Source organism: Cibotium barometz, chromosome 26, assembly GCF_041138505.1.
Source record: "Cibotium barometz isolate CiBa-2024 chromosome 26, ASM4113850v1, whole genome shotgun sequence".
NCBI classification, from domain to species: domain Eukaryota; kingdom Viridiplantae; phylum Streptophyta; class Polypodiopsida; order Cyatheales; family Cibotiaceae; genus Cibotium; species Cibotium barometz.
Genome location: NC_141071.1, coordinates 26,410,811 through 26,437,624, shown reverse-complemented (window position 1 = coordinate 26,437,624; position 26,814 = coordinate 26,410,811). Strand labels below are relative to the sequence as shown.

At 38.0% G+C, this 26,814-nt stretch overlaps 1 protein-coding gene across 5 annotated transcripts in view; it reads left to right on the top strand.

The window, feature by feature from the left end:
* Positions 1-3,815: 3,815 nt before the first annotated feature.
* LOC147623821 (uncharacterized) overlaps positions 3,816-26,814 on the top strand; it is a 43,211-nt gene continuing 20,212 nt past the window's right edge. Inside the window, exons 1-3 of one of the 5 annotated variants that reach the window (XM_086820459.1) lie at positions 3,816-4,116; positions 5,453-6,720; positions 6,829-7,211. In XM_086820459.1, coding sequence (XP_086676585.1) covers positions 5,571-6,720; positions 6,829-7,211 — 1,533 coding nt within the window. In that variant the 5' untranslated portion in view covers positions 3,816-4,116; positions 5,453-5,570. Of the gene's footprint in view, positions 4,117-4,473; positions 4,717-4,805; positions 5,113-5,185; positions 5,356-5,452; positions 6,721-6,828; positions 7,212-26,814 lie in introns of those variants that run through there. The other 4 variants (XM_086820458.1, XM_086820454.1, XM_086820457.1 and 1 more) reach the window with 4 other exon arrangements.

Genomic DNA, 26,814 nt, shown 5'->3' with positions numbered 1-26,814 from the left:
AAGAAGGCATTTGGTCGTATGAAAGTGTAGGTTGAAGTCGATTGTCGTGGGTGAAAGATGGGTGCTTGTTATTGAAGATGACACATGGCATCAAAGAATCCCAAATTCAAGGGGAGGTGGTTAAAGCACCTATATAAGCAAATCTTGGCTCTGTCCTCTCCATCTCATGAGGGCCATTTTAGGGAGGTTGGGCAATAACCCTGTGATGGGGTCACACGCGTCCTTGACACCTGCAACGCCCGACGCGTTAGTGTATGTTCCTACATAAGTCCCTCACTCAGCCTATGCTACATTGGTGCTCAGTCCTAAGGCACGTGGCATCAAAGAATCCCAGATTCAAGGGGAGGTGGTTAAAGCACCCTATATAAGCAAATCTTGGCTCTGTCCTCTCCATCTCATGAGGGCCATTTTAGGGAGGTTGGGCAGTAACCCTGTGATGGGGTCACACGCGTTCGTGCCACCTGCAACGCCCAACGCGTTAGTGTATGTTCCTACATAAGTCCCTCACTCAGCCTATGCTACATTGGTGCTCAGTCCTAAGGCTCAGGCCTCAAGGTTTAATCACCTCATAAGCATCTAGGTTGAAGTGGATTGTCATGGGCGAAAGATGGGTGCCTGTTATTGAAGCTGACACGTGGTATCAAAGAATCCCAAATTCAAGGGGAGGTGGTTAAGCACCCTATATAAGCAAATCTTGGCTCTTTCCTCTCCATCTCATGAGGGCCCTTTTAGGGAGGTTGGGCAGTACCCTGTGTGATGGGGTCACACGCGACCTTGCCACTTGCAACGCCCGACGCGTTAGTGTATGTTCCTACATAAGTCCCTCACTCAGCCTATGCTACATTGGTGCTCAAGCCTCAAGGTTCAATCACCTCATGAGCATCTAGCCATATTCTAGGACAAGGATTCAAAAGAAATTGAGATGCTTAAGGAGAGCTTAACGTAAACCTGGTACAAGCTTAGCAGGCTTTCTAGCTATTCTATGAGCATTATTGTGCAATACTGAATTGTCTCGTGTAAAATTTGCGTTTGAATCCATGCTATGAATGTAAGTGGAAGGGACAACTGTCGGGAGATGCAGAAGCTTAAGGCCATTAGATTAGAGTCCCTACTCTCTAGAGGTTTCGTTCGGCAAGCTGGTACTAGCAGGTTACGGACTGCATTGAGCCGGTTGGGAGGAGCATGTGTGTGTGTGTGTATATATATATATATATATATATACTATATAATACAGAGAATCCGAAATGTGAAATGGGGATCATGTATGAGCACAGATGCGATAAAATTGTAATGGGCATATTTAAAAAATATTACGTTTACAGTTTATTTGTGATAAAGGTCACCGGGAGCCGGGACGGCCGAGTCTGGACTTTACAGGAGGCAAAGCTTGTTTGTTTCCTTTTGCTTGTTGTGTTGCGTAGGCAGCATAGTGAGTACACTAGGAAGCGTGCAGGAGAGAAGGGGGGGGGGGGGCTGAGGAATCTAAAGGCAGTGATCATGTGATGGGAGATCGAAACTCGTCACAATCGAGTGTGATCTTCAAGAATCAAAATGCAGTGCGGAAGGGGGGGAAAGGGGCAAAACGATGCGACGTGTTGACAAGCGACGTGTACTGCGTGCAGTGGGACGTGTGCTAAACAAGTTGGTGCCGTGCCGTGTGGCAGCTTAGGCTGTCCGCGATCGGCAAAAGCTTCGCAGCCTTTGGTGAGGGTGAGGAAGTGGCAGGCAAGGAGGATTCTAGCGTGTGAGGCCTTTCGCAAAGCGCCCTCCCCCCACCCCCCAGACCCACACATTGACACACCTTCACCCACCTACACCCCCTAAATGACTGGTACTCTGTCTCTGGGGTGGCTCTTAGTCTTATACAAAACAAAAAAAAAACGCCACCCTAAGTGAATAGTACTGGTCCTTGAGTGGCTTTTAGGTTTGTAATCAGTGCACCCAGGACCGCAGATCTACCCTCGTCACATCATCTGCTCTCTCCAGACTTCCACCTTCTCCCCTCCTAGGTTTATTACTGTTTCAATTCACCGCTGTACCTACCCTTGACGTCAGGTGCTTGTAAACTTTAAACTGTATAGGGGTTGGCCATACTGCCTTGACAAGATAGATCATATATTGCACCTCTTACACACAAGACGATATGACAGATATGACGATATGACTAGTTTGCTGCTCATGGACGTTTTGTAGGCATAATACCTGCTCTTAAAAAGCATTAAGATAAGAAAAACAAACACAGTAGATCAATCTCTTGAATGCATGTAGAAATTTATCTATAACAATAGTTTAATGCCGCACCCTTCATAGAATGTTCATGAATGCTTCATGAACATGAACAGGTCGATGGGCACCCTTGCCCTTCAAAAATGGGGGAAGCACTAGTTATACATGGCTAAACCAATATTTTGCAAGTACTGATGGTTGAGCGGACACAACCACAGTCATAGTCTATAGAGCAAATCTTGATCATAAACATATGTATTGGAAGACATACAAAAGGCATTCACAAAAATGAGGATTCATCATTCATGTATGAAAGTTATAGGCACGGGCATAACCATAGTCATAAAGCAAATCTTAAAGCAAATCTTGATCATAAACATTTGTATTGGAGTACATATAAAAGACATTCACAACAATGAGGATTCATCATTCATGTATGCAAGTTATGGGCAATGCCAAAATTTGAAGCCTCTTAAAAAATAGGGTTGCAAAAGAAGGCCACTATTTGGAACATTTCTCTAAACTTTAGAGATAAACATACATATTTAAATGGCATGCTCTTTACAAACAAGTAAAAAATATGGAGATCAAATCTAGACATGCATGCATATAATTATGTTTATACTAATAATCTTAACAATGGGTTCATGCCACACTTTGAAAAAATATTTTTTTATTATTAATAAAAGCTTATGAATTTAGAAGATTTCAATAAATTTCATCAACATGGATTCATGTATGGATGAACGAAACACCAAAGAGAACGAGCCTTGAACGTCTTTTAAGAGGGTTTATAAATTTCACATGGAATCCAATTTTTTCACTAAGAAGCAGGTAGAGTAGAGTAATGAGATTATCAGGATATTGGCACACTAAAGTTCCGTGAGGTGGGATCACTACATCATTATCATGCAATAGGCCCTAGTGTGGGTGTTTATATATATGTGTGTGTTCGTGGCCTATGCCCTTCCATCTAGCATCCATAAATATGTAGGTTGAAGCTTAAAATCATCATCGACTTGCAAGTAACATCAATAAACACAGTAACATCTATTCTTAAAACATCCAATATACATCGAACATCACATATTCAATCGTCATAGATCATTTTGCATGTTCACATGTGATAATGCATCTTTCTAAGATCCGTTAATCATCACTAAAGTTCCGCGACACTAAGCCTTCACGGAACTTTAGTGATGTTTAACGGACCTTAACAAGATGCTTTATTCACATGTTGATAGTAGATGGATGCATTATCACATGTGAATATGCAAAATGATCTAGGACGACTGAATATGTGATGTTCTATGTATATCAAATGCTTCAAGAATAGATGTTACTGTGTTTATTGATATTACTTGCAAGTAGATGATGATTTTAAGCTTCTAACCTATATATTTATGGATGCTAGGTAGAAGGACATGGCCGAGCACACATATATGTATACACACCCACACTAGGGCCTATTGCATGATAATGATGCAGTGACCCCACCTGTAGGCTGTTTGTAGAGACAGTCGCGTCCCATCGACAATGAATTGACGAGACGCTTCCCACTCAGAGAGGACGAGACTGGTCGCAGGTCATCGTCGGAGACTACGATGACCTTGTGCTCACGGGGATATACACAGAGTGGTAATTGAGGATCGTTTAAAGCAACACAGGAAGATGCGGGTGCTGGCACACACAGACACCCGTTGTGAACCTTGTGATCATCATCAGTGTAGAGAAACTCAAGGACGCGGGACGCTCGCTACCCACTTGTTACTCTCTGTGCTTTTGGGCGTCCCTCCCCTCGTCACAATTTCCAACGCTTTGCGAGGATGTCCACCCGCGGCACCGTCACTGCTGCACACGGCTGCAAGCTTTGCCGAGGTTGAAGAGAAGGTGAGAGAAACGTTCTTCATAGGTTTTGATGTGCCATGAAAGGATAGAAAGTCCTCTCGAGTAGTGGGTTTTCTAAAAAGCAAGGGAGCTCAGCCCCCGAGGAGAGCTGAAGCAAACTGCTAATTGACCTGTGAGAGAAATGATTCATTGTTTTATAACATCTATAATTACTCTTCAAAGCCTCTACTTTTACCATGTGCCTCTGCCGTAGAATTCCTTGAATGGGTTCCCACTGTCCCATCCTGTGAAAGAAAAACATTGTCTTGGCAAGGTGTAAGCTTAATAAGACAGATGTAAAGGAATGGACTTATGATCTAGTATGCCTTCTCTGTGTGCGCGCGCGCGCGCGGTTCATGAAGAATAGATTATAGAGGGACGAGAGCGCGGGTGGGGAAGAGGGATTGCATGACACGGACTCTTCCTACGTTCTTGCTAAATGGAGTGACATTATATTTGATGGCCGTGAAGCCACTTTCCCAAACAAGCTTCCCTTCTATTAAAGGAAGACTCGATTGTTAGCCACTTTTGACTTATTCACTCAGTAAACTCAGCCCGCTCTCCTCCTCCTCCTCTGAACTCGTCAAGGATGTCTTTCACAAGGTATTTCAATCTTCTCTCCATAGTCCTTCCTATTTGCCTCATTAGGGCCACTGCTCCTATGAAAGCTTTTTTCTTCCGAGGTCTTGTTCTGCTATGTCCTGTAGCATCTCTGTCGTAAGTCTGGGAGATACCTAGCACTGCTAGTAGCAGCCATGGCCTCAATAAACATAATGGATAACAATCATTGGGTTGTTTAGGTTGGAAAGGTCTTAAACTCATAGGAATCTATCACACCCTAGTAAAAAAGAATGTCTGGCTTTTTAGCTACAACTTGATTTAAGGGGGTGGCATAACTGAAGTGGAATCATACGTGTTTTCTATTAAGCTCCTGAGAGGTCTTAGGAAATTGAGAAGCGTGTGTGATGGATGGGAATGAGCGCTTACAGTAACTTCGAGGTACTGGTTTGAGCCTTCAAACACGAGAGAGAGGGGAAATCAACTGTTGTTGACATAACCTTCGCAAATACCCAACGCACTGTTCTTTATTTTAGTCATGGAAATTGCATTTTTCTTGCGTAGAAGTTGAGGTTGTATAATTTGGTGCCGTTGACAACGCGTGGGGAAACCTCAATGCCATTTCTTATTACATTGTTAGCTGGGCGACGCTATGTCTTCCCTTTGACATGTTCCGCATGTTGGGTAAAGCCTGTTGTGTAAAAAAATAGAAGCGCTCGCGGCCAGATGAACGGTTATAAGCGAAAGCAGCTTACTAGTTTTGTCTTCTCATGCCTTGCAGGTTTGAGCGCACACCTTCCCGCACCAAGGTGAAGATATGGTCTAGAATGGAGCTCATGAGGAGGAAGATCCAACCAGCTTGCTTTCTATTAGATCAGAATAGGACATTTACTTAACTGATGGAATATGATAGGTCTTTGAGCCGCTACAAGCAAAAAAAAAAAAACGAGCTCTCATTAGCACGATCAATGGACCAGCAGCAGCTTCATCACCATCAAAATCAAGCACATAATATATCCCTGCATGAGCATCTTAGACGAGACAAGCTCAGGGATCAGCAATTGAGAGAGGGGTTTATCCCCATCAGAAGTGATGCAGCAATGGCTTACTCCGATATGCAACCCAACTCTAGCTTCCGAGCCGAACTCTTGGAACCACCAGCTAGTCACAGCAGTTCACAGTCTCAAATCAACACCATAGTCACATTTCCCCCATCAACACAGCCATTCTTGTTCCACAGGAAGCCCTTAGAGAGAACCATACCTCCCAGCGGCTTCTTCATGCAAGGCAGCAACACTAATAATATACCCCTTTCAGGCAGCTCCGAAATCAGACCTGAGGTTGGTGAGCTTGGCGGGGAAGACATGTCCGAAAGCAGTTTGGCTAGCTCAGCTGAGAAACTTCAGGATAATCATGGTTTGCCGAGCGTTAATCCAAGATATGCCGACAATATTCTTGTTAGGTTTTCTGGTAATCATCCTAGTGGTTGTGGTGGTAGTGGTGAAGGGCTATGGCCATATACAATGAGGAATGATCTCTCAGCAGCCAGTACTTATAGCGTGCAGCTTCCCATGAACCTCAGCTCCGGGGAAGATCTCCATGGGTATACAGGAGCTAGAGGGGGCCATCTTCATCTGCACAACACCGATATATTACCTAATTTACTAGTGAGCAGTGATCAAACTGGGGTTAGCTATTCCCAAAAAAATGCAGACACAGCCTGGGCGAATGAAGGGACCGAACTGCTGCTTCTTCCTGGTGTAAGCGGTGGTGATCACCATCAGCACCATCATCGGCCTCATCATCAAGCGCTTCCACAAGGAAAAATCTCTGCTAGTGTCCATAACATGGACAACCTAAAACCTCTTAGTGAGTATCTAAATTCGCATGCAGATCATGACCAAAGCCGGGAAGCCAACGCTAGCTTACACGGATTTCCCACTCCAGCTGGGAGCAGCTTCCGGGACCTCTCACTCTCTCTCTCCGCACAACAGAACTCCCAACAGTTGCTCTATCAGCGTACTTTTGATAGTGCCGCTTCTCTCTCAGGTTAGCAATGACCTTTCTAGCATGCAAGCTAAGAGATCGACGATAATTCCGAGCCTTATTATTTTGCGCTTGGACTAACATGTAGCTGCTGCATGTGCTTTCCTGCAGGAGCTGAATCATTATGCAATCTCCAAAATTCCATGTACCTCAAACCAGCTCAGCAGCTTCTTGACGACGTGTGCAAGATGGAGCGTAGCAATGTCGTAGCTGCAAGCTCCAAGAGCAACCCAATCTACACCAATCAGGCCTCCGGATCTGATTTGGGAGGTGGCCTTGCAAATAGCATGAGCATTAATGTTAATCATGACATTAGCTTCATCAACGCGGGAGTTGTGGGTAGCCCCTTGCAGGCGCTGCAAAAGTCTACGCATGACTCAGTGCCGAATTTGGAGCATTTGCAACTAGATAGTCACAACTCGATGCATCAGCTCCAGCTGGACCGGACCCAACTCGAACTGAAGCGAAGGAGACTCGTCGTCATGCTGGAAGAGGTACTCTATTTTTACCTTTCTATTATTTAAGGCTCATAACACCTTAGTTTGTACGTCAAAATCTATCCCAGTTTCTATTATTTAAGGCTCATAACACCTTAGTTTGTACGTCAAAATCTATCCCAGTTTCTATTCTTTAAGGTTCATAACACCTTAGTCTATACGTCAAAATTTACGTTTGGCTCACTTTCAGTAACCATAGAGGATTGAATACTAGGAAATGGAGAGCTCAAGGCTAATTCAGATAAAATGCTAGCACTCTTTTAAAGTAAACAATTTGTTTATGCTACCCGGATCTGAACCTGCTTCTTCTACTCTCAAAAAAACACTATAATTATACCATATGATCGAGTAAGGATTTTTTTGTTATGTATTCAACCGAAGCTGTCTTGGAGTTATCAATGTCTTGGGTTGCATCCCACTAAACCTTTTCCTTCTATGTCTTGCCGCCCCCCCATGTTATCTTTCTCTCTCCCCCCTTCTCTACTTGTGTCGGTGACACCTCTTTCAGTATCGTCTTTGCTCACATCAGTGACTTCCTCCAATTTCTGTCGACGTGGTGTAGAACAAGTGCCGTCCATGAATTGAGAGGCACGAGGGATTTACCTCAAAACACTAAATCTTAAACTTCAACTTTTGACTTAACACATCCTACGACTTTGGCAACCTTTGCTTTTCCTAAGGTGCGATTTTGGTAGCCTTTGCTTTTCCTAAGGTGGGATTGACATATGCCTGTGGCATACCATGTCCGCTTAAAAAAATTGCTTTCTCGGTCTAGTATCCGGGAGGGCTTCGATAAAATTGCTTTCTCGGCCTAGTATCCGGGAGGGCTTCCAATTGTACATGTTAAATTTCGGTAATATCTCTTTCACATATTGATCATTGTTCTGCGAAAATTCAATGCCTAAACAAAACTGTAGTAATCTCAAATCACTTATAGAAAATGTGGGTTGCAAATCAGCCTCGCACTGTTGTAGCCTTCTTCTTTTCTTACCTATAAAAGTTTACATACAAATCATTGACATATACTGTACCTTCACTTCTCTAACCTTCTTTTCATTGTTACTTGTTACTTGCAAGTATAATACCATTGACATACATAAATTGAAGTACCAAATTTAAACCTTCTATTAAGACCTATAAGGTTGGCTCTAAGAGACTGTTTATGAAGCCATGACCGTAGATATTTGCATGTATCTTTTGATACCATGGCGAAGTTCTTACTTAAGACCATATAAAGCTTTGTCTAGTCAGTACACTTTCCTCTTTTGACGTGATTATATACATCAAATATCGGTACGTGGTTCCTCAATGTAGACATCTTTCATAAGATCCCTATTTAAGAAAGTTGTCTTAGCATCATTTTGATGCGATCTTCATCCAAACACGGAAACTTGATGCAATCTTATCCTAACACGGTAGCCAAAAGAAACAATGAACTTGATTTGATAGTAGTCATTCTAGTTACAGAGGCAAAGATCTCTTCGAAACTGGTACCCTATTTTGAATACTCATTAGCGAGTATTCTTGTTGTGAAATTGTCAATAAAACCCTTTGCTTTGTACTTCTTTCTAATTTATTTTTTTTGTACTAAATCGCATTAACTCCTAGAGGCGTATTAACAAGATCCCATGTATAGTCTTCATAATAGACTTTATTCCTAAATGCACAAGATACACTAAGATCCCATGTACAGTCTTCATAGTAGACTTTATTCCTAAATACACAAGATACTACTTTTCAAACTACTTTTTAGTGTATCTCCATGTGATGGTTGCAACAGATGTTTCTTATGCACAATTTTTTTTGGAAAAGGATTCTATGAAGAATCAACTTCCATATGCAAACCAAAATTTTCAAACATAACATTGTAGCTAGTAAAAATATTTTTAGTTTTAGGATTGTACATCATGTAACTATATGCATGGCATCCCAGATTTTGAAATAGTCCACACTTGTCTATGTGCCACACCATGATTGGTAAGGAGTTTAATCGTTCAAGACCTTTGTAGGATATACCTATTTGAAATATGTGCAATAGTTAGAATTATATGAGTCCTAAAAGTAGTTTTTAGACCTTTGCCTTTACCATGGATCTAGTCATTTTCATAAGAATTACAATAGTATCGTTAATATGTTGAACCACTCTATTCTTTGGAGTAGTGTATGACACTAAATAGATGCTTTATATCTCTCTATATAAAAGAGCTTCATGGTATTTAATACATATTTCACCCCTATGTTTATGTGTTGAGAGTTTCCAATCTTCTTCAAATTTGATTTTTCACCAATGCCAAAAATTGTTTGAAAATATAAATTGCATATCCTTTTTCTTTCATACACAAGGTCTATATAAACCTAGGATAGTTGTCAATGAGGGTGAAAAAATAATGTGAGCCACCTAAAGAGGTGAGCATAGGATCCACAACATTATTGTGTACTAAGTGAATATCTTAATGACTCTTACTACATATTCTTTGTGAAATAGTTTGGTGTGAAAATTTACAAGCATGCATACCTTTCTCAAGTCCCATTTGAATGTCGCCTAGGCATTAAAAATATTTTGTAGTTGTGCTTATTTCTAACACCACATGTACCAACATTATTTTGAAAAAAAAAGTGCCTTGTTCTAAGCATTGGTAAAAGTGTTCAAATAAGTGTTTCTTTTCATCAATATAAGCATCTATATAAGTGTCAATATAAGTGTTGATGTATAATTCTTATGCCGACATTTAGGGGGAGAAAAGAAATTTGGGACAAATTAGAAGAAATCTCCCTACCTTTATTTAAAGTTTTATGTATAAAATTCAAATACTTAATATAGTCTTCAACTTGGGAGTAGCAAAATATACAAATATTAGTCAAAATTTTCAAAGACTAATTGAAAGCATGCGAACAAAATGGTATTTACATAAATCAAAAAATACCCAAAGGTAAACTATAATAGATTGATTGGTAAAGATAGAGTAAAGAAGTTTCATTTTTATATCTAAAATAGGAATACATAAATGATGTTGCTAGCCTAGGCATAGCTCGTCATTATCACCATTTCTTGGCACATCCTCATCTTTGTTCTCTTCATTCTCTTCATGGCTACCGGACTCATAATTTTTCATTGTAGAAGATTAAGTCATACATTATTATTGTGGTGTTCATGGTTAAAAAAACCATCATATTAAAATGCATATATATACTCTAGTTAGAGGCATATAAACTCTAATGCAATGCATACATAAATAAATCTTATGCATTAGCAAGATTATGCATGCAATATAAGATCTATGTTATGCATGTAAACTCTAATGCATGCATAAGAGCTCTCTAATACAAAAGATTTATCTAATCCATCAGAGCTTTCTGATGCATGCATAAGAGATCTCTATGCATGTGCATGAATATGAATTTATAGCAACACTCTTTTCATACATAAGAGCTCTCTATGCATGCATGCATGCATCAAGAAATCTCATATCTATTTATAGAGATATCTCTTTTGCATGGTGAAATCTAGGATTGCATGAATAAAGATTTCTCTTATGCATGCATGTAACATAAGAGAGTTAGTTGTTCATGCATGCATGCATAAAAGAGCTATTTATCCATGCATGCATATAGAGACCTCTTTATGCAAGATTTTGAGGTTTCTCTTTGCAAGAGATAGGGCTCTAATGTGCAATATCTCTTATGCAAAAGATTTTTTTTTTGCATACTAGATGCGTGCATAAGATCTCTCTATTCATAATGCGAGTGAACTTGGGAAAACAAACTCCCAACTATCCAAGGATAGGAAATTAATATCAAAAATAAAAAGGTGGTGATGTTAGTCTTAGGGAAAGAGAGTGATAGCATGATCTCTTTGAAGGAACACCTTCAAAAAAAGAAAATAAAAAAACAAGAAAAATGGATATATCTATTGGGCATGCATGCATAAGAGCTCTAATGCATGCATTAGAAGCTCTATGTAACCATCCAAATTTAAAAATACTCCCAATCATGAAAGGGTGTTACATAAGGATGAACATAAATAAAGAATGAGGAGATTGTGATTACTCTTACTTCAAGTAAAGAGGAGTTAATGCCTTGATGAGCTGGTCGGTTTATTGGGGGCACCCTACAAATAACTTCATAAATAAAAAAATGGATAAATACACAATGAATTAGATTATATACACATCTCTATATAAGAAGAGAAAAAAACGTTCAAGTAAACAAATCCTAAAGTAGGGTTAAATATTACTAAAAAACAATTAAAAACCTCACTTTAATTTAAAAACATAACATTTATAGAATAGATTTAGTATAAATACTATGCATAATTTTATTTCATAAGGCCCATCTTATGCAGAATATACAAATAACTAAAGTATGCATAATAATTCACTTTTGCCTCTATGCATGCATAGAGCATGAAAACTCTATGCACGCATAGAGTATGCATACTTTATGAATGCATAGAGTATGCAAGCTCTCTATTATAAACTTAAAAGATACTTTTTTTGGTAAAACAAAAAAAACCTAACCCTAACACATGGACGACTCTTACCTACTTGCAAGGGAGAGAATCAGGGAAAGAATGCAAGCTTTATGCACACATTAGAGTATGTGTAGAGAATAGAGTATGCAATCTCTATGCATGCATTATGAATGCTCTATGCTCTATGCTCTATGCATGCATCACGTACGAATCTTAGCTGCTTGCAAGGGGGAGAATGAAGGAAAGAATGTAAGCTTTATGCATGCACTAGAGTATGGATAGAGTATCCATGGAGTATGCATAGAGCATAGAGTATGCAAGCTCAATGCATGCATTATGGATGCTCTAATCTCTCTGCTCTATGCATGCATAGAGTCTCTATACTCTATATATGCATAAAGAGAGTATACACTCTCTATGCATAAGCCTTATGCATAAGGCTGTGAGGCATACTCTGTGTATGCATAAAGAGACAATGCATCAAGACTAATTCATAAAGTATAATCCAAATAAAATGCCTACTCTATGCATGCCTTCATTATGCATGCTTTATGCATGCATACACTATGCAAGCTTTATGCATGCATAAATAATGCTCGTTAATCTATGTATACATAAAGAGAGCTTGGATAGAGTATAAAACCAATAGTGTATAAAATAAAAAAAGTAAATGCTCCCACAACACTTAGGAGTGCATGTAATGAAAATATGGTGTGTGGCTTACACAAAGAGAGCTTGCTTGCTGTGGAGAGCTTTCTTGCTTCTAAGCTTAAATAAAGACAACCTAGAAATAACGAACCAACCAAAATAACCAAGAAAACATTAGCTTATGTAAAACTTTTAAACGCCCAAAAGCTCAAAAACTTAAAAATAATTGTACAACTCAAAACAAAACTAGCCCTAACACATAGGATACTCTTACTTGTGTGCAAGTGAGAGAATGAGGGAGAAGAGAGGGAAGAGGAGCCTACAAAACAAAAAAAAAAACCAAAACTCAAAATAATTAAAAAATTTATAAATCGTAACAAAAATTCTAATCGTAACATATAATAAATCGCTATCTGCTTGAAATGTTAGATCCACGGTCTCATAGTGAAGGGGGGGAGGGGGGGATAAAAGTAGCACCTAGGTAGATGTACGTGTGTGTGTGTGTGTGTGAGAGAGAGAGAGAGAGAGAGAGAGAGAGAGAGAGAGAGAGCTTACGTAACAATATAAAAGCGAAAAAAATGTAATACATGTAATCTATAAGTAGAAGAGATGTTTGAAAAAACTTGGAAATACAATCAAAGAGCTATTGGGAGCAAAAAGAGACATAAAATAGGACTCATTTAAAAACATATAGAGGGTTTTAACAGAAGACATATATATATATAAGTTGTGCTAAAAATATTTTTGATGGTTTCTTTTGTGTTTTAAAATGTTTCGTTCTAGTTTCACATGTTTTCTTTTGAAAAATACATATTAAAAAAAAACAAAACTACGACACATACACAAAAAAAAACACCATAAGGTAATATAATATTGTCACAAGAGAAGACAAGGAATAAGGTCTATCATCAAGGAAAATGTGGACTCATTTTTGGGCCCTCTAAGAAATGCCAAGTCATCATTCTATTACGAAAAGGGGGATCGTGGATAACTCTATCCATATTACCTCAAAACTATATCATGTAACATATCATTGGAAAGATCTTGATGAGAGAATTCTAACGCACCAATCTTCAACAAATTTGGAGTTTTTATGCTCAAGTTATGGCCTCCCCACAAAAAAGTAACCTCAAAAGTTCTGTAAACGGAAGTCTCACCCTCATTGGTTCTTATGGAATATTCCCTAGAATCTCAAAGAGCTTAAAAGGCCCAAAAGTGAGTCCAATTTTTTCCTAATGAAGGTATTGACCTCATATATTGAGGAATTTCTTGAGGGATCTAACAAATAAAGTGGAAAGTCAACATGTTTTATTTTGGCAAATATATATTTTTCAAAAATCACTACGACACACGTACACACAAACAATAGTTTTGTAAGGTAATATAATATTATCACAAGACAAGACAAGGAATAAGCACTATAAGGATTGAGCTCGTATATTGAGGGATTTCTCAAGGGAACTAACAAAGAAATTGGAAAGTCCAGAAAGTGAAGAGCCCAAATAAAATTATGAGAGAAAATCCTCAGTATTTTGATCGAAACGTAAGGAAAACATTTAGGGTTATATGGAGACTTTTTATTGCTAATAAAGAATGATTTTTTTTTGTCAAAAAACTAATTAAAAATATATAATAGCTTATTGTAGAAAGTTTTTTTTGGAAAGAATTTATTGGAGTATGTCGTATCGTGTTTCACAACATGAATTTTAGGCTAATTTTTAAAAGCTTCTTCAAAATTTGTAAGAATAACCAATTTCCTATACAGAGCTTCAAGATTACTCTTTCCATCCTTGAGTCATTCCGTATCGCTAGTTTCCTACACATAAAAAATAGAACAAAAGAGCGTCAAAGGTCTTATACATAGGATTTATAATGGATTAGATATCATGTGTAGAGTTCATAAGCTTCTGATGTAACTCGCGCGGCTGCCCGGGGAACTAGGGCCTTTGACACACTTGTTGATACCATCAATGCATATTAAAACATTTAAACATAAAAGCTGGACAAAAACATCCACATATGCTGAAAATGAAGCTTGCACGTGTGACACCGCATAGAGGCCGGAATGGGCCGACCCCCTCCCCCCCTTGGAGTATTTTATTACCCAAGGAGAATAATATCATGTACGAGATTTGAGGGCCTTACTCTCCCCACGGGAGATGCTGGATTATCCATATACAAATGCCATAACACAGCCCAGCACGAGGCAACCAAGCCGGAACATAGGCTATAGAAATGCAAAGCCAACAATATAATCCATATACCTCCGTGTGCGTACTGATTCTTTCCCAAAAACCATGGGTCTTCATGCAATAGAGTTGGTACAGCAAGTACAACTCTCTATTCAGCTGGTACAGCATGTACAATGGCTAGTATAGTGGGTACAGTGGTTGGTACAATAGGTACAATGGTTGGTACAATCGATACGGTGGCTGGTACAGCAAGTATAGCAAGTACAAATGTTGGTAGAGCATGTATAGTGACTAGTACAGTAGGTACAGTGGCTAGTACAACAAGTACAGAAGTTGGTACAGTCGATACAATGGGTTATACAGCAAGTACAGAAGTTGGTATAGACGATACAAGGGCTCCTACAACAAGTACAATGGCTAGAAATCATAATAAATGATTAAATACCCTTGCCTTCAGTATTTCTTCATGATGAAAGTCTCCAAAATAGTCCCGAATAGCCGGTATTCTTCATGGGCAGCCTTCAAGAGAGAGAGAGAGAGAGAGTAGCCATCATTAGGGCAGCCTTCAATGGTGGTAGAGGCTAGTTTGCAGTGAGAGATCCTCTATTAATGAAGAGAGAATTTATAGATTTGGGTCTCCAATGAGCTAAAATGGCAAGAAAAGGCTACAATGACAAGTGGAGAGCCACACTTTCTAACAAGTGTCAGGCCACTTGTCTCACTTTGGTCCACTTTCTTGCCACATGTCCCAATCTAAGAGATGGGTCCTTCCAAAAACTTTATCTCTAAAAATATTCCAACTCGTAGACATTCTGTCATAGGCACTTTACCAACTCTTGGTATCTGCTCAATTCCAGATGTAATGACGCGAACAGAATTTCCATCGGAGTCGGGTCAAAAATAACAACTCTCCTAAATTTTAGGAGGTCTTTTGTATTCTAGGATAATCCCCCATTCCCAAAGCTTGTACTTTCCAAATATTTAGACATCCTAGAGTCCACTAGACTCCTTTCATACTGGGAAATGTCCAGGCTGGTGACATCTGAGGTTAAGCTTATCAGGTTATGCATAGAGCTTTCATGCATGGAACTCATAAGCTTATGGATTAATCTCTATGCAAGATAGCATAGAGCTCTATGCATAAGCTCTTACATATGGCATGGAATAATATGCATAAGCATTATATAAAGGGATCTAGTCATTATCTCTTTTCATAAGCTCTTATGTAAAAATCTTATGGTATGTAAATGACTCGGGGTGTCACTCATAAATATGTAAGATTAGTACGCGGGTTCAACAAAAAGAATTTTTAAAATCTTTTTTTAACACATTTTTTACATACAAAAGGGTACCATTTAAAGGGGATATTACAGATTGAATAGAAAAAGGGTGTATTTTATTCATGAAAAATTTAGAGATAAGGGGTTTTTAAATTAGGCCTTGAACGCACGTGATATAAAGAGTTTACATATAGTGAAACCCCGAGATTTAAAAAAAATACTTAAAAAAATCTCAATGCATGTAAGAAGGCCATAAAGATATGAGTAAGGGATAAGAGGAGTAGGCTTCTACCTCATAATGAGTCTTACACAAGCTTCAATTAGAGAAGAAGTGTATTTGAAGTTTCAATAGGACCCTACATGCTTAAAAAAAGTTATTAGTTACAAGAATAATAAGAAGAAGACATCTATATATAACCTTTTATAATATGAAAGATCTTATGCATGACATGTATGTATATGCATAGAGTAGCTTTTATGCATAAGGTCATAGATATCTATTCAAAAGTACATTCTCATAAGAGCATATATATCTATTGATAAGCTAAAATAAAAATAGATTAAAAAATAATATTGCGCTTGAGGAGGCCATGCAATAAGGGAGATGAGGATATAATCTTATGTTGCACTTTGTAAGTTGTAGAAAAAAGAAGAGAGATATAGTAAATATGATAAGTAGTGAACTCTTGCCATACAGTGAGGTTGTTTTGAAATGAAAAGAGGTTATCATAAGGCCTCATGTCATCAAAAACTCGTTTCTCTACATATACCTCCATGCTTTTCCATCCATCCATGTGTGTATGGAAGGATTGGAAAGCATATAGATGTGAACATGGAGATGGGTGATTATAAGAAGAAGCATGGCCTCTTATGCATAAAAAAGAGACACCTAAAAAAACAAAACAAGATAATACAAATAACTTTTAGTAAAAATCAATTTTAATGATGTATAAAAGAAGAGAAAAAAAGATACTAAATGCTTTCTTTGTAGGATGTGAAGGAGCGGATGCACTTACAATAACCACCAAAATTACTAAAAAGGATGAAATATAAGCATGGGAAAAGAACATGTATTTGGCAAGTTGGAGGAGATGCTTATGCCATTGAGGGGAGCACGTGGTGGAGAAGTCAACTCAAAGGAGTTGATCTCATGGGTGCAAGTGATTGTAATCTCTCCAACTTTCTATTGGCCTTGGTTTAGGTTTTCTTGGATTCACTGCAACACACACCACCATAACCAAATACAACAACACGAGACAGATTGAAGGAGCAACACATGAGACAAACTAAGGGAGTAGGAAAATCCAAGGATAATATTGATGCTTCTATTTGGGCTTTTATAGAAATAAGTTTACAATTAAACCTTTTCAACAACCTTATATATGTGAGTCTATATTTCTTGGTGTTCTCGAGGTAACCAAGTATTACTTTCTTCAATGAAAGGTTGAACTCTTAAAGTTGAGAGCACATTACTTAGAACCTAAGTGGAGTGTGTGGAGTCCATAGAGATATCATGGCCAAAAATTGAAGTACAATAGCAGCTATGTGGAGTGTGTGGAGATATTATGGCTCAAAATTGAAAATTAAAACTTAATTGAATTGCATGATTAGGGTAAGAGTAGGAGGCATTATAGTGGCCGATACTTGGAATTCAAATGAAATACAGAGTTCAATGTGTGGGATAGAACAAATGTACCCAAAAAAAGCCCCTCAAGATCTTCCTCACTTTCTGCTTATATGCCTTGTAATGCATGTCCAGTCTGACACAACCTTCTCATTCTCCTTTCTCTCATGGATTTTTGGTTATAAGTCTCCCACAATAAACCTAGATTTAAAGATTAATATATGATACCATGGACAATAACATGTGAAGATTATATGATTAGGATAATAGTAGGAACTACCTCTAGCATTGTTAGGATCAATAATTGAAATTTGATTGAATTCCTAGAGTTGAGTGTGTGACAGAACTAATGCAGTAGAAACCTCTATAAAGAAGAGAGAGAGAGAGAGAGAGAGAACTACGGTGTTAGGCTCTCTCCCTCACAAAAGTCTCGATGCATAAATAATGACTAGGCTATGATTCCAAAACTATCACATATGCATCAACAGTGTGGTCACAACCTCGAATCCATATTGAATGAGTCTTATATGTATCAAAGGTAGTTTCTACCACGTGGAGTATTACATGTTCTAGAAGCAGGGAACACACACATAATCCACTTGAAACATCCTTAGGGAATACACACATGTCATCGTCAGAATGTAATCACTATCCAGGTTTCAAAACTCATAATCCGGGAGGCAATAGAATGAAAGGACGAGGGCAATGGGTAAGCATTATTAGGTCAATGCTACAACCCACAAATGTCCATACGAATCGCCTTCACCTTCGATTTGAGTGATCAATTTGTTAATCCAAAACAAGGCATAAATCTACATTAGCAATGCTTGGGCCAACGGGATTTTTGAGCTTGTATACTTTATTTAACTCATCAATTGAGTTCATAAATCAGTTGTACAAGGACAAGACACTGGCCGATTCAGGTTCAGTAGCATGGTAAACATTTTGGTACAGTCTCTTCGCATATGAGTACATTAAAAGTTTTTGACATCCTATTCTTAATAAAGGGTAGGCTTTTCATGTGAGTACCTGAAAACATTCTCACATCCTATCATAAATAAAGAGTTATATTTCCATTTTTTTAAAAAGGTGTCACATTTTTGGCTTTCAAGAACCTACAAGGTAATATGTCTAACTTCCTTCACATGGGTGTACTATAAGGTTAATAACCTAAAATGTTTCCATAGCAACATTCTAATGTTAAATAAAATGTTCTTCTTCCACATTTTCAAAAAAGGAAATATGACACTTGAATGTTCAAAGACATTTAGTGGGACCAATATGCTTTTCTTTCTTGCTTGATGATAGTTTTTGTGCTTTACTAGGAAAATTTCCTTTGTTATGATAAATACTTACCAAGTTCATTATCATAGGGATTTCTCCACATCTCAAATATGAAATAATCTCTTCCTAGTGATTAAAATATATGCTATAGGTGAATGAGGAGGCCTAGAAAAGATTATGAATTAAGTGGAGACAAGTGTATACCTCATATCCCCAGCTATGTCACGTCTCTATTGAAAATTCAAATATGTGTACAAAAACTATGACATTGCTTTTAGAAAACTTACTCTTTTAGTTGTAATCTTGTGCTTGAGGCACTTCCACACAACTCTCTCTTCTGTTAACTAATTGGATTAAAGTCTATATTTCTCATCTTTCAGAAAAATGGAAAGATTATATGTTTAATAATCACTTGAGGAATTAACAATCATCCATATGAGTGAACTTGAATCAATATTGATTTTCTTTTATTAGTTTGAGAGCCTAAATAGAAAGAAGGTAAGGTAATCAATGTTATTTCTCTTGCTATATTCTTGGTAATAACACTCACTATAATCTTGGCAATTTGTGAGGCATACAGCAAGGGATGTGAACCATAGCATCTATAACAAGACCAAAAATTGTTTTTTCAATATTTTGACTAACTTTGAAAAAACTCATTTTTCCTTCCAATAGATGTAAGCTCGTCATGTTATGTTACATGCATATGTAAGTTTTTTTTTTCGAATCGAGTGACATTTTAAAAAAGTCACTATAAATTAATTAATTAGTATTAGGAAAATTTGGACTAAAAAAGGATCCTCTAGTAAGAAGATCTGTGTCATCATTTTTTTAGAGAAAAGGGGTCCAGGCGAACTTTAACTATCTTACGTCGAAACCCCACATGTGACGTGTTATTGGAAAGCCCTTGAAAAGTAGATTCTAAATCTACCACCTTCAACAAATTTGCTAATATGCAAAAAGGCAACATGCAAAAAAGAAAAGGTTTTAGGAAAAGAAAGTGTTGTGGTGCTGTTGATTTGACGATGGTGACATGGTACTCACATGTGGCAAGATAGTAGCGCAACATCACCTTATAGGCTTGGAATGATGCAACTAGCTTTTGGAAAGTAGAAGATTAAAAGACACTAAAAGAAGAAGAGCTTGTATTATTAAAAAGATGTTTTTTTGAACTATAAGTGAGTTTTAAAGCTCTTTTCTCAAGGGATTTTCAACAATACATCACATGTGGGTGTTATGGATGTCACAATCCTTGGAATATATCTTCTAGTGGGGAGGGAATAACTTGAATATGTAAACTTAAAATTTTTCAAAGGTTGTAGAACTACTTTGCAAGGGCTTTTTAATAATACGTCACGTTTGGTGAATTGATGAGAAAAAGATTAAAATGCTAAATGTGAAGAGTTATTGCAAGATCAGGGTGTCCAGTTTTTCTCAGTTTATGCTAGACTAGGACAATGCATGGAGATAAAATTTGGGGGGGAAAGGTACTTCAAATAATATCAAGCAACTAATAGAAAATACGCATGCACTTAAATTAACTCAATAAAAATTAAATTAATACAAATTAGTCTAATTAATAGAAAATATGATGAAATGATTCAAAAATGATCTTTTCATACTTACAGTGATTTTTTTTTTCATAGATGCACCATTGCAAGTACACTAGTCTCTATAGGTTTTAGATTATTTACATCAGAAATGTAATTTTACTAGTTAGATTATTAATATTTGTAGGCCTTGTGATAGCCTGGAAGAATTTTAAGAGATCAATAAAAATCCAACCATTGAATTTATAATTTTGACTAACACCACATTCCACTAATGTCTCACTATCTACCACTCTTTTGATCTATAAGATTGAATATTTTAAGTGGTAGTTATTATAATACTTTAAAGACCTTGAAATATTTAAAGAAAATAGACAAACGGCTTACAATTTTCTCAAAAAATCAAGTTAAGCTCTATATTATGTGAAGATCTAAGCTGCAAAGTGGGAATCTCGTATGATTTTATATGTTAAAGATATTAAACACGTTTGTGAGTAGAATAGGTAATATTTCTTTAAAAAAAACATTTGGCATCTTTCAAAGATTTTTTTTAAAAAAGACCTTTTTTAAGGGCTTTTTTTTAAACATTATACTCATGAGTAAAGTGTGTCAAAAAATGATAAAATTTTAGGTACTGTGTACAAATTTGACAAGATACAAAATGATAAATAAACTCAAAAATTTGTGATTTTTTGATAAAATATTACTTGAAAAGTAAACTTCTTGAATAAAAGTACAAATTTATGCCATAATTTGGAGTCAGTCTCATTCCCTGAGAAAGTTGATCATGCGTACTCCTCCTCACTATCATAAGTACATTTCCTTTCTCTAAGTGAACTCCTGGAGGAAGAACTCCACTACTTCGTTGGTATATCCACTGCACATTTAGTGATGAAGTGTTTGCATGCTCCCAAGCATTCAAAGCAGAATTTTTTTGCTTGAGAATTGATACTATATTTGCTCTATATCAAATAAAGCCTCACTTATATCACTCTAGGTTAAGTTTTGTGGCAATTTGGATGTTGAACATCCAAATTGCTACAAAAGAATGATTCCTAGGAACGTTTATTGTAATACCCCAAAAATAAGATATAAGGGGTTCTCAAACCATTATGGAAAATAGTCTTTGTGTGAAGAAAAAAAACCATTGTATGTGGTCATCCTTTGTGAAACTACAAGATCCTTTGTAATGTCCTACTATTATAAAAGAATTTCTCTTTGTTTATATGTGAAAGTATAATGATCTAGATGTGCACACTATGTGAGTGAGATCCAAGCCTTTGTGACCAAATCTAAAACCTTTATAATCAAGTTCTATTGTAGTCCTCCATCTATAAAGGACATTCTTATCTCTGTGTGTGCAATCATCATTCTTAAGAAGAAGTGATAAGTTTAATGCGACCAAGTACCACACTTGGTGCATCAAATGCAAATGGAATTAGTGGATAAAAACTTGTAAGGAATAGTAAATGGCACTGAGAAGTAATCCAATCGTGGACTAGTCTAGACACCAAAGCACTTTCATTATTATTTGTGGTCTATGGGCAACCTCTCACCCATAATGTGTTTGATCCCTCTAACCCATAGTATGTTTTGTTAAGTTTGTCTATAAGATGATAATATTACCACGAGATTCCTAACCTAGAGTACTAATTATGCATTTTTATACAGTATTATTCTTTTCACCAAATAATATCTTTATAGTTTCTCCTCCTACCATGATAGTGTAGTTTTGTCTTTGTAAAACTATGATCACGGCATGCATTCTTTGATCATCTCCTGTCTTAAAAAATCGTAACGTTACAAAGGTTTTTCATTGAGTATGTGACATGTAGTGAGACTTGCTAATGCTGGCCCTAAGGTGATCTAGGTCTAGCACAAGGCATCACCCACATTCTCCTCATCATAGCAAAGAGGGAGATTTTTCCCATGCAAGTTGGTGCTATGTTATACTTTTGAAGTTTGTTTCATAAACTAATGGAACACCTCCAAAGTGGCTAGAATAGGAGACATGGTGTTATGGGCTACCACACCTCCAAGAGGGAACTCAACACATTCACTTAAAGGATGAGTTATCGTAGGGCACTTACCAATGCTTCGAGCTTGAGTCCCTTGAGGCCTCTAAGCTCGCTTGTTAAGCTCCATCTCCTTGATGTCACCATAGAGTCGCTCACACCGTCTCATAAGGCAATCACTCTCTCTCTCACTTTTCTAGACAAGCATGAATCACATAAGCATAGAAGAGGAACAATGCTAGAATTCTCTCTCTCAATCTCTCTCAAGACACAAGGAAGATATCTCTATGGCACAAAGGGGATTGTGTCTTTTCATTATGAGAAAATGCCTTATATACATTTGGTCCTTATTCACACTTGAGCGCCTAAAACTTACTTACTAGGACTTGGGTGGCCAATATAGAACTTTTATAGTGCTGTTTTATGACACTTATTAATGTCCTTAATTGCAAGATCATGTTTGTTAATCCAAAATGAGATTAACATCCCCCCTTCCTAATGTAGGTTCTATCCGTAGAACCTGTTATTATCGAGGTCTAAAGACCTAGTCATCGAACTCGTCGGTAGAAATTTCTTTTGGATTGGAGCTTTCTGAGTGTGCGTCAAAATGTTGAGTGGGATCTCTAGAATCCTGGATCCACCATTTCTTCGAACGTTATATGCATGTAGCCTGGAAGACACCACAAACGGTGGTAGTAAAGCATGATGCCCCTGTCCGATGGCCCTTGGTTCATGTCAAACTTTAGGTGTTCTGCTTTATACCCATCATAGGGCTCCTTGGGTTGTTCTATCAACACCACCACCAGTTTTAAAAATCTGACGGTAGCCACAATTACGGGGTGTGGAATTCTACGCCATGCCCGTATCCATGTAAGCATTTATTGTTTTTGCTCGTGTATGTTTGCAAATGTTACTGGTATGAAAATTGGGAAGTTGTAGCAAGCATGTGAGTCAAGCCTTTGGGCTTCGTGAAACTCCAGTGGTGTCCATGTTCTTTTAATTGGCATATATAAAGGATCCATCCGCAGTGTTGGTGGCGCGTCCATATAGACTTGGTTCTATTCCGGATTTGCTAGGTACTCCTTCGGCCAGTCTGGTTGTATGCCAAAGTCTTCCAATTTGGGTTGTCCTTCATTGGTGTCTATGGTGGTGTAGCCACCTCTTGTGTGCACAGGGTGTGCTTTCTTCCACCTTCGGAAGCCGTACCTGATCATGAATGTAACGATCTGTATTTCCAGCAGATCAGCTAACTGGGGGTTTGCCAACTGTGTGTGCCTTGCCACATTTGCCCATAATGTGTCCTCTCTAGCCAATGGAATTAATTCTTCTAATTCAGGTCATGGAGATCGGAGAGGGTATGGCACATTATGCTATTTTGTTGGGGTGATTTCCGAGTAAGCTTTTGATATTATTCGTTTAGTTGGCTCAAATGGAATTATATGCATGAGGACTTGGAACATTAACTTTGGCTTCAAAAGAGGATTGTTAGCACAAATAAAACCCTCATACTCTGCACCTGATAAAGATTTTAAAATGGTGTCATCAATAAACGCCTCAATATTAACTTGCGGGATAGGATGTCGTACCTCTTGAGAGTGTTGTTGTGGAGATGCGTGAGGTGCCAGTATCTCCTTGGGGGCGAGAGGGTTAGTGGGAAAATATATCTCTGGAGGAGTGAAGGTTGAGAAAATCTAGTCAGCTTGAGATGTGTTAGTTGGTAGTGTGTTAGGATAAGGGTTAAGTAGCTTACTAGCTACATTAGAATAGCAGGGTAAGTTGATTTTGAAAATGAAGAAGATGATTCTTCTTGACCTTGACCTATGCTAGGGGATGGGTGTCTAGGCTTATGAGACTTAATAAATTCTTGTAAGTCCCAAAACTCTTCGGAATTGATAGTGGAATATTCAATGTGGGTAGCATCAAAATTGTATTGAATATTTGTTAGCATGGCTTCTAAGTGGAATATTCAATGTGGGTAGCATCAAAATTGTATTGAATATTTGTTAGCATGGCTTCTAAGTGCTTGTAGATATTAGAGTAGAGTTTTAGAATTCCAAAAGGATGATATAAAGTAGACTCACATAAATCTAGATGCTGGTGAGTGTTATATATTTCTAGCCATCCATGACTAATAATTCATTCGTAGCTATGTGCTACTACCTCATAGTTGGTGGGCATCTCAGGAATGTCAATTGGGACAAACAGGTCTAATTTTTTGACATTGTTATCTAGAATTTCAAAACTTTGGAGAACGCGACACTAACTAAGAAGGTTAATCACTATAGGATGTAAAGGGTAGAAGAAGATGTCTTCTAGATTAGTTAATATTTTGAGTCTTCTTGCAAAACTCCCATTATTATGGTAGGGTCAGCATCTCTTTCAGTATTTTGTTTAATTAGGGTTAGTTCTCCTAGACCTATATCTTCAGATATATTTATGTCATATTGAAGTAGGGAGAGTGTTAGTGTAGATAAAATACAAGGTAAGAGTTTGAGGAGGGACTTGAGGAGTTACTGGCACTTGACCCAACTCGGAGGTGTACTCAAGGAGGAGGCGGAGATCCTCGTTAGGCTTCGGCCACTGACTTCTATCTTGGAGCACCAGCCGACACTCTAACTCTTGTAGGCCGGAGTCAATGTTGAAAAGGAGGATTGAAATTATTCTTTCTCGAACAATCCTTGCAGCATCTAATTTCTCAAATCTTCTGGTTATGTCTTCTTGGGCCCGCCTGGCCGTTGCTTCTCTTTCCTGAGCTTCAGTGATTTGCTGGAGCCTCTGGCTAGCTAGCCTCCAAAGTGTCGTGTAGTTGTTGTGTAAGTTGCGCCATTGCCTCTTGGTGTGTCAACTCATTTCTTTTAAGAGATGTTCTTGCAAGAGTATCTCTTGGGTCAGTTGTCCAAAATATTTTTTAAATTTACTTCCATTGATGTAACCCTCCATCTGTATGTCATCAATTGTCTCAAATCGAACAGATCCCTAAGATGTGATCTCTGATACTTAGAATGGTCCCAGGTCTCGGGTTTTGAGTTTCTTTATCTTAGTGCTTCCTACACCATACATGAGAACAAGGTTCCCCATTTCAATTCTTTTTGCTTTAGATTTTTGTCCAACCAATGTTTCCTGCGTAGTTTTTCGACCATGAGTTCATGTGATGCTATCAGCGTGGTCTCATCAAGATTTTCTAAGTCAATTAGCCTTTCAACTAATGCATTCTCCGTCAGATGTTCTTGTACGACAATCCTTAAGCTTGGGACTAAGTATTCCATGGGCATAACTGCTTCAATACCATAAGCTAGACAGAAGGGACTGTACCCTGTCGCTACCTTATATGATGTTCGATATGCTCATAGGACTGCTGTCAGCTTATGTTTCCACTCTGTTCAAATTGCTTCCAAGGTTTTTATCAAGATAGTACATAAAATTTTATTTGTACTCTCTGCTTGACCATTGGCTTGTGGATAATAAGGTGATGATTTTCAATGGACCACTAAGAATTCTGCAAGTAAATGATCAATCACCTCATTAATAAAATGTGAGCCGCGATCACTAACTAATTCTAATGGGCAGCCGAACCTTGAGATAATTTATTCGTATCAAAATTTTGATGTTGTTCGTGCATCAGCTCTCTTTGAGGCTCTGGCTTCTGTCCATTTTGTGAAATAGATCGTGGCCATGATCACGTATCGAGCTTGGGATGGATGTGCCGCTGGACTAATAGGTCCAACAAAATCTACTCCCCATTTCTCGAATGGTTGTCTTACAATAATAGGGGTGAGCGGCATCTTGTCCTTTTGTTGTGGGATAATGAAACATTGACATTCTTTGCATCTTTTGACAAATTCTATGGCCTCTCTAAATAACGTAGGCCACCATAGTTCAGCTTGAAACACTTTTAGAGTTGTGATCTCTCCAACAAAATGCCTGCTTGCTATCCATGAATGAGCTTCATCCAATACCGTGATGAACTCATCTTCTCTAACGCATCTTCTTAGCACATTATTTTTTCCTAGCTTATATTGTTTCTCACGCAATCAGTTGATAAGATGCAACAAGCTTGATAAGCCATCACATTTTTTGTTCAAAGGTATTTTGTGCGGAAAACCATAAGCTAGATAATCTGAGATTTCCTCACTCCATTCGGGTACCATGTCCAACTTGAACTAACAAGCATCAGAGAGATCATCATCAACACCAGTTGGTGGTTCCCCATTTGGAATTCTTGACATATGATCGGCTAACACGTGCTGTGTTACTTTTCTTACCATGACTTTAAAGTTGAATTCCAACAATAATTGCAACCATCGTGTGATTCTCCCCGTGGTGCAAGGCTTATTCTCTAGGTATAAAAGACTTGATGGTCCACGATGAATACAATTTTGTTGGCCAAGAGGTAATGTCGATATTTCTTGACGACGTAAACCATGGCCAATCCTTTCCTCTCTCTGTGGTGGTGTAGTTTACCTCCGTATCATTTAGCTGATGACTAGCAAAGCAGACTGGATAGTCCAATTTGAACTCACAAGGCTGGGCTAGTAC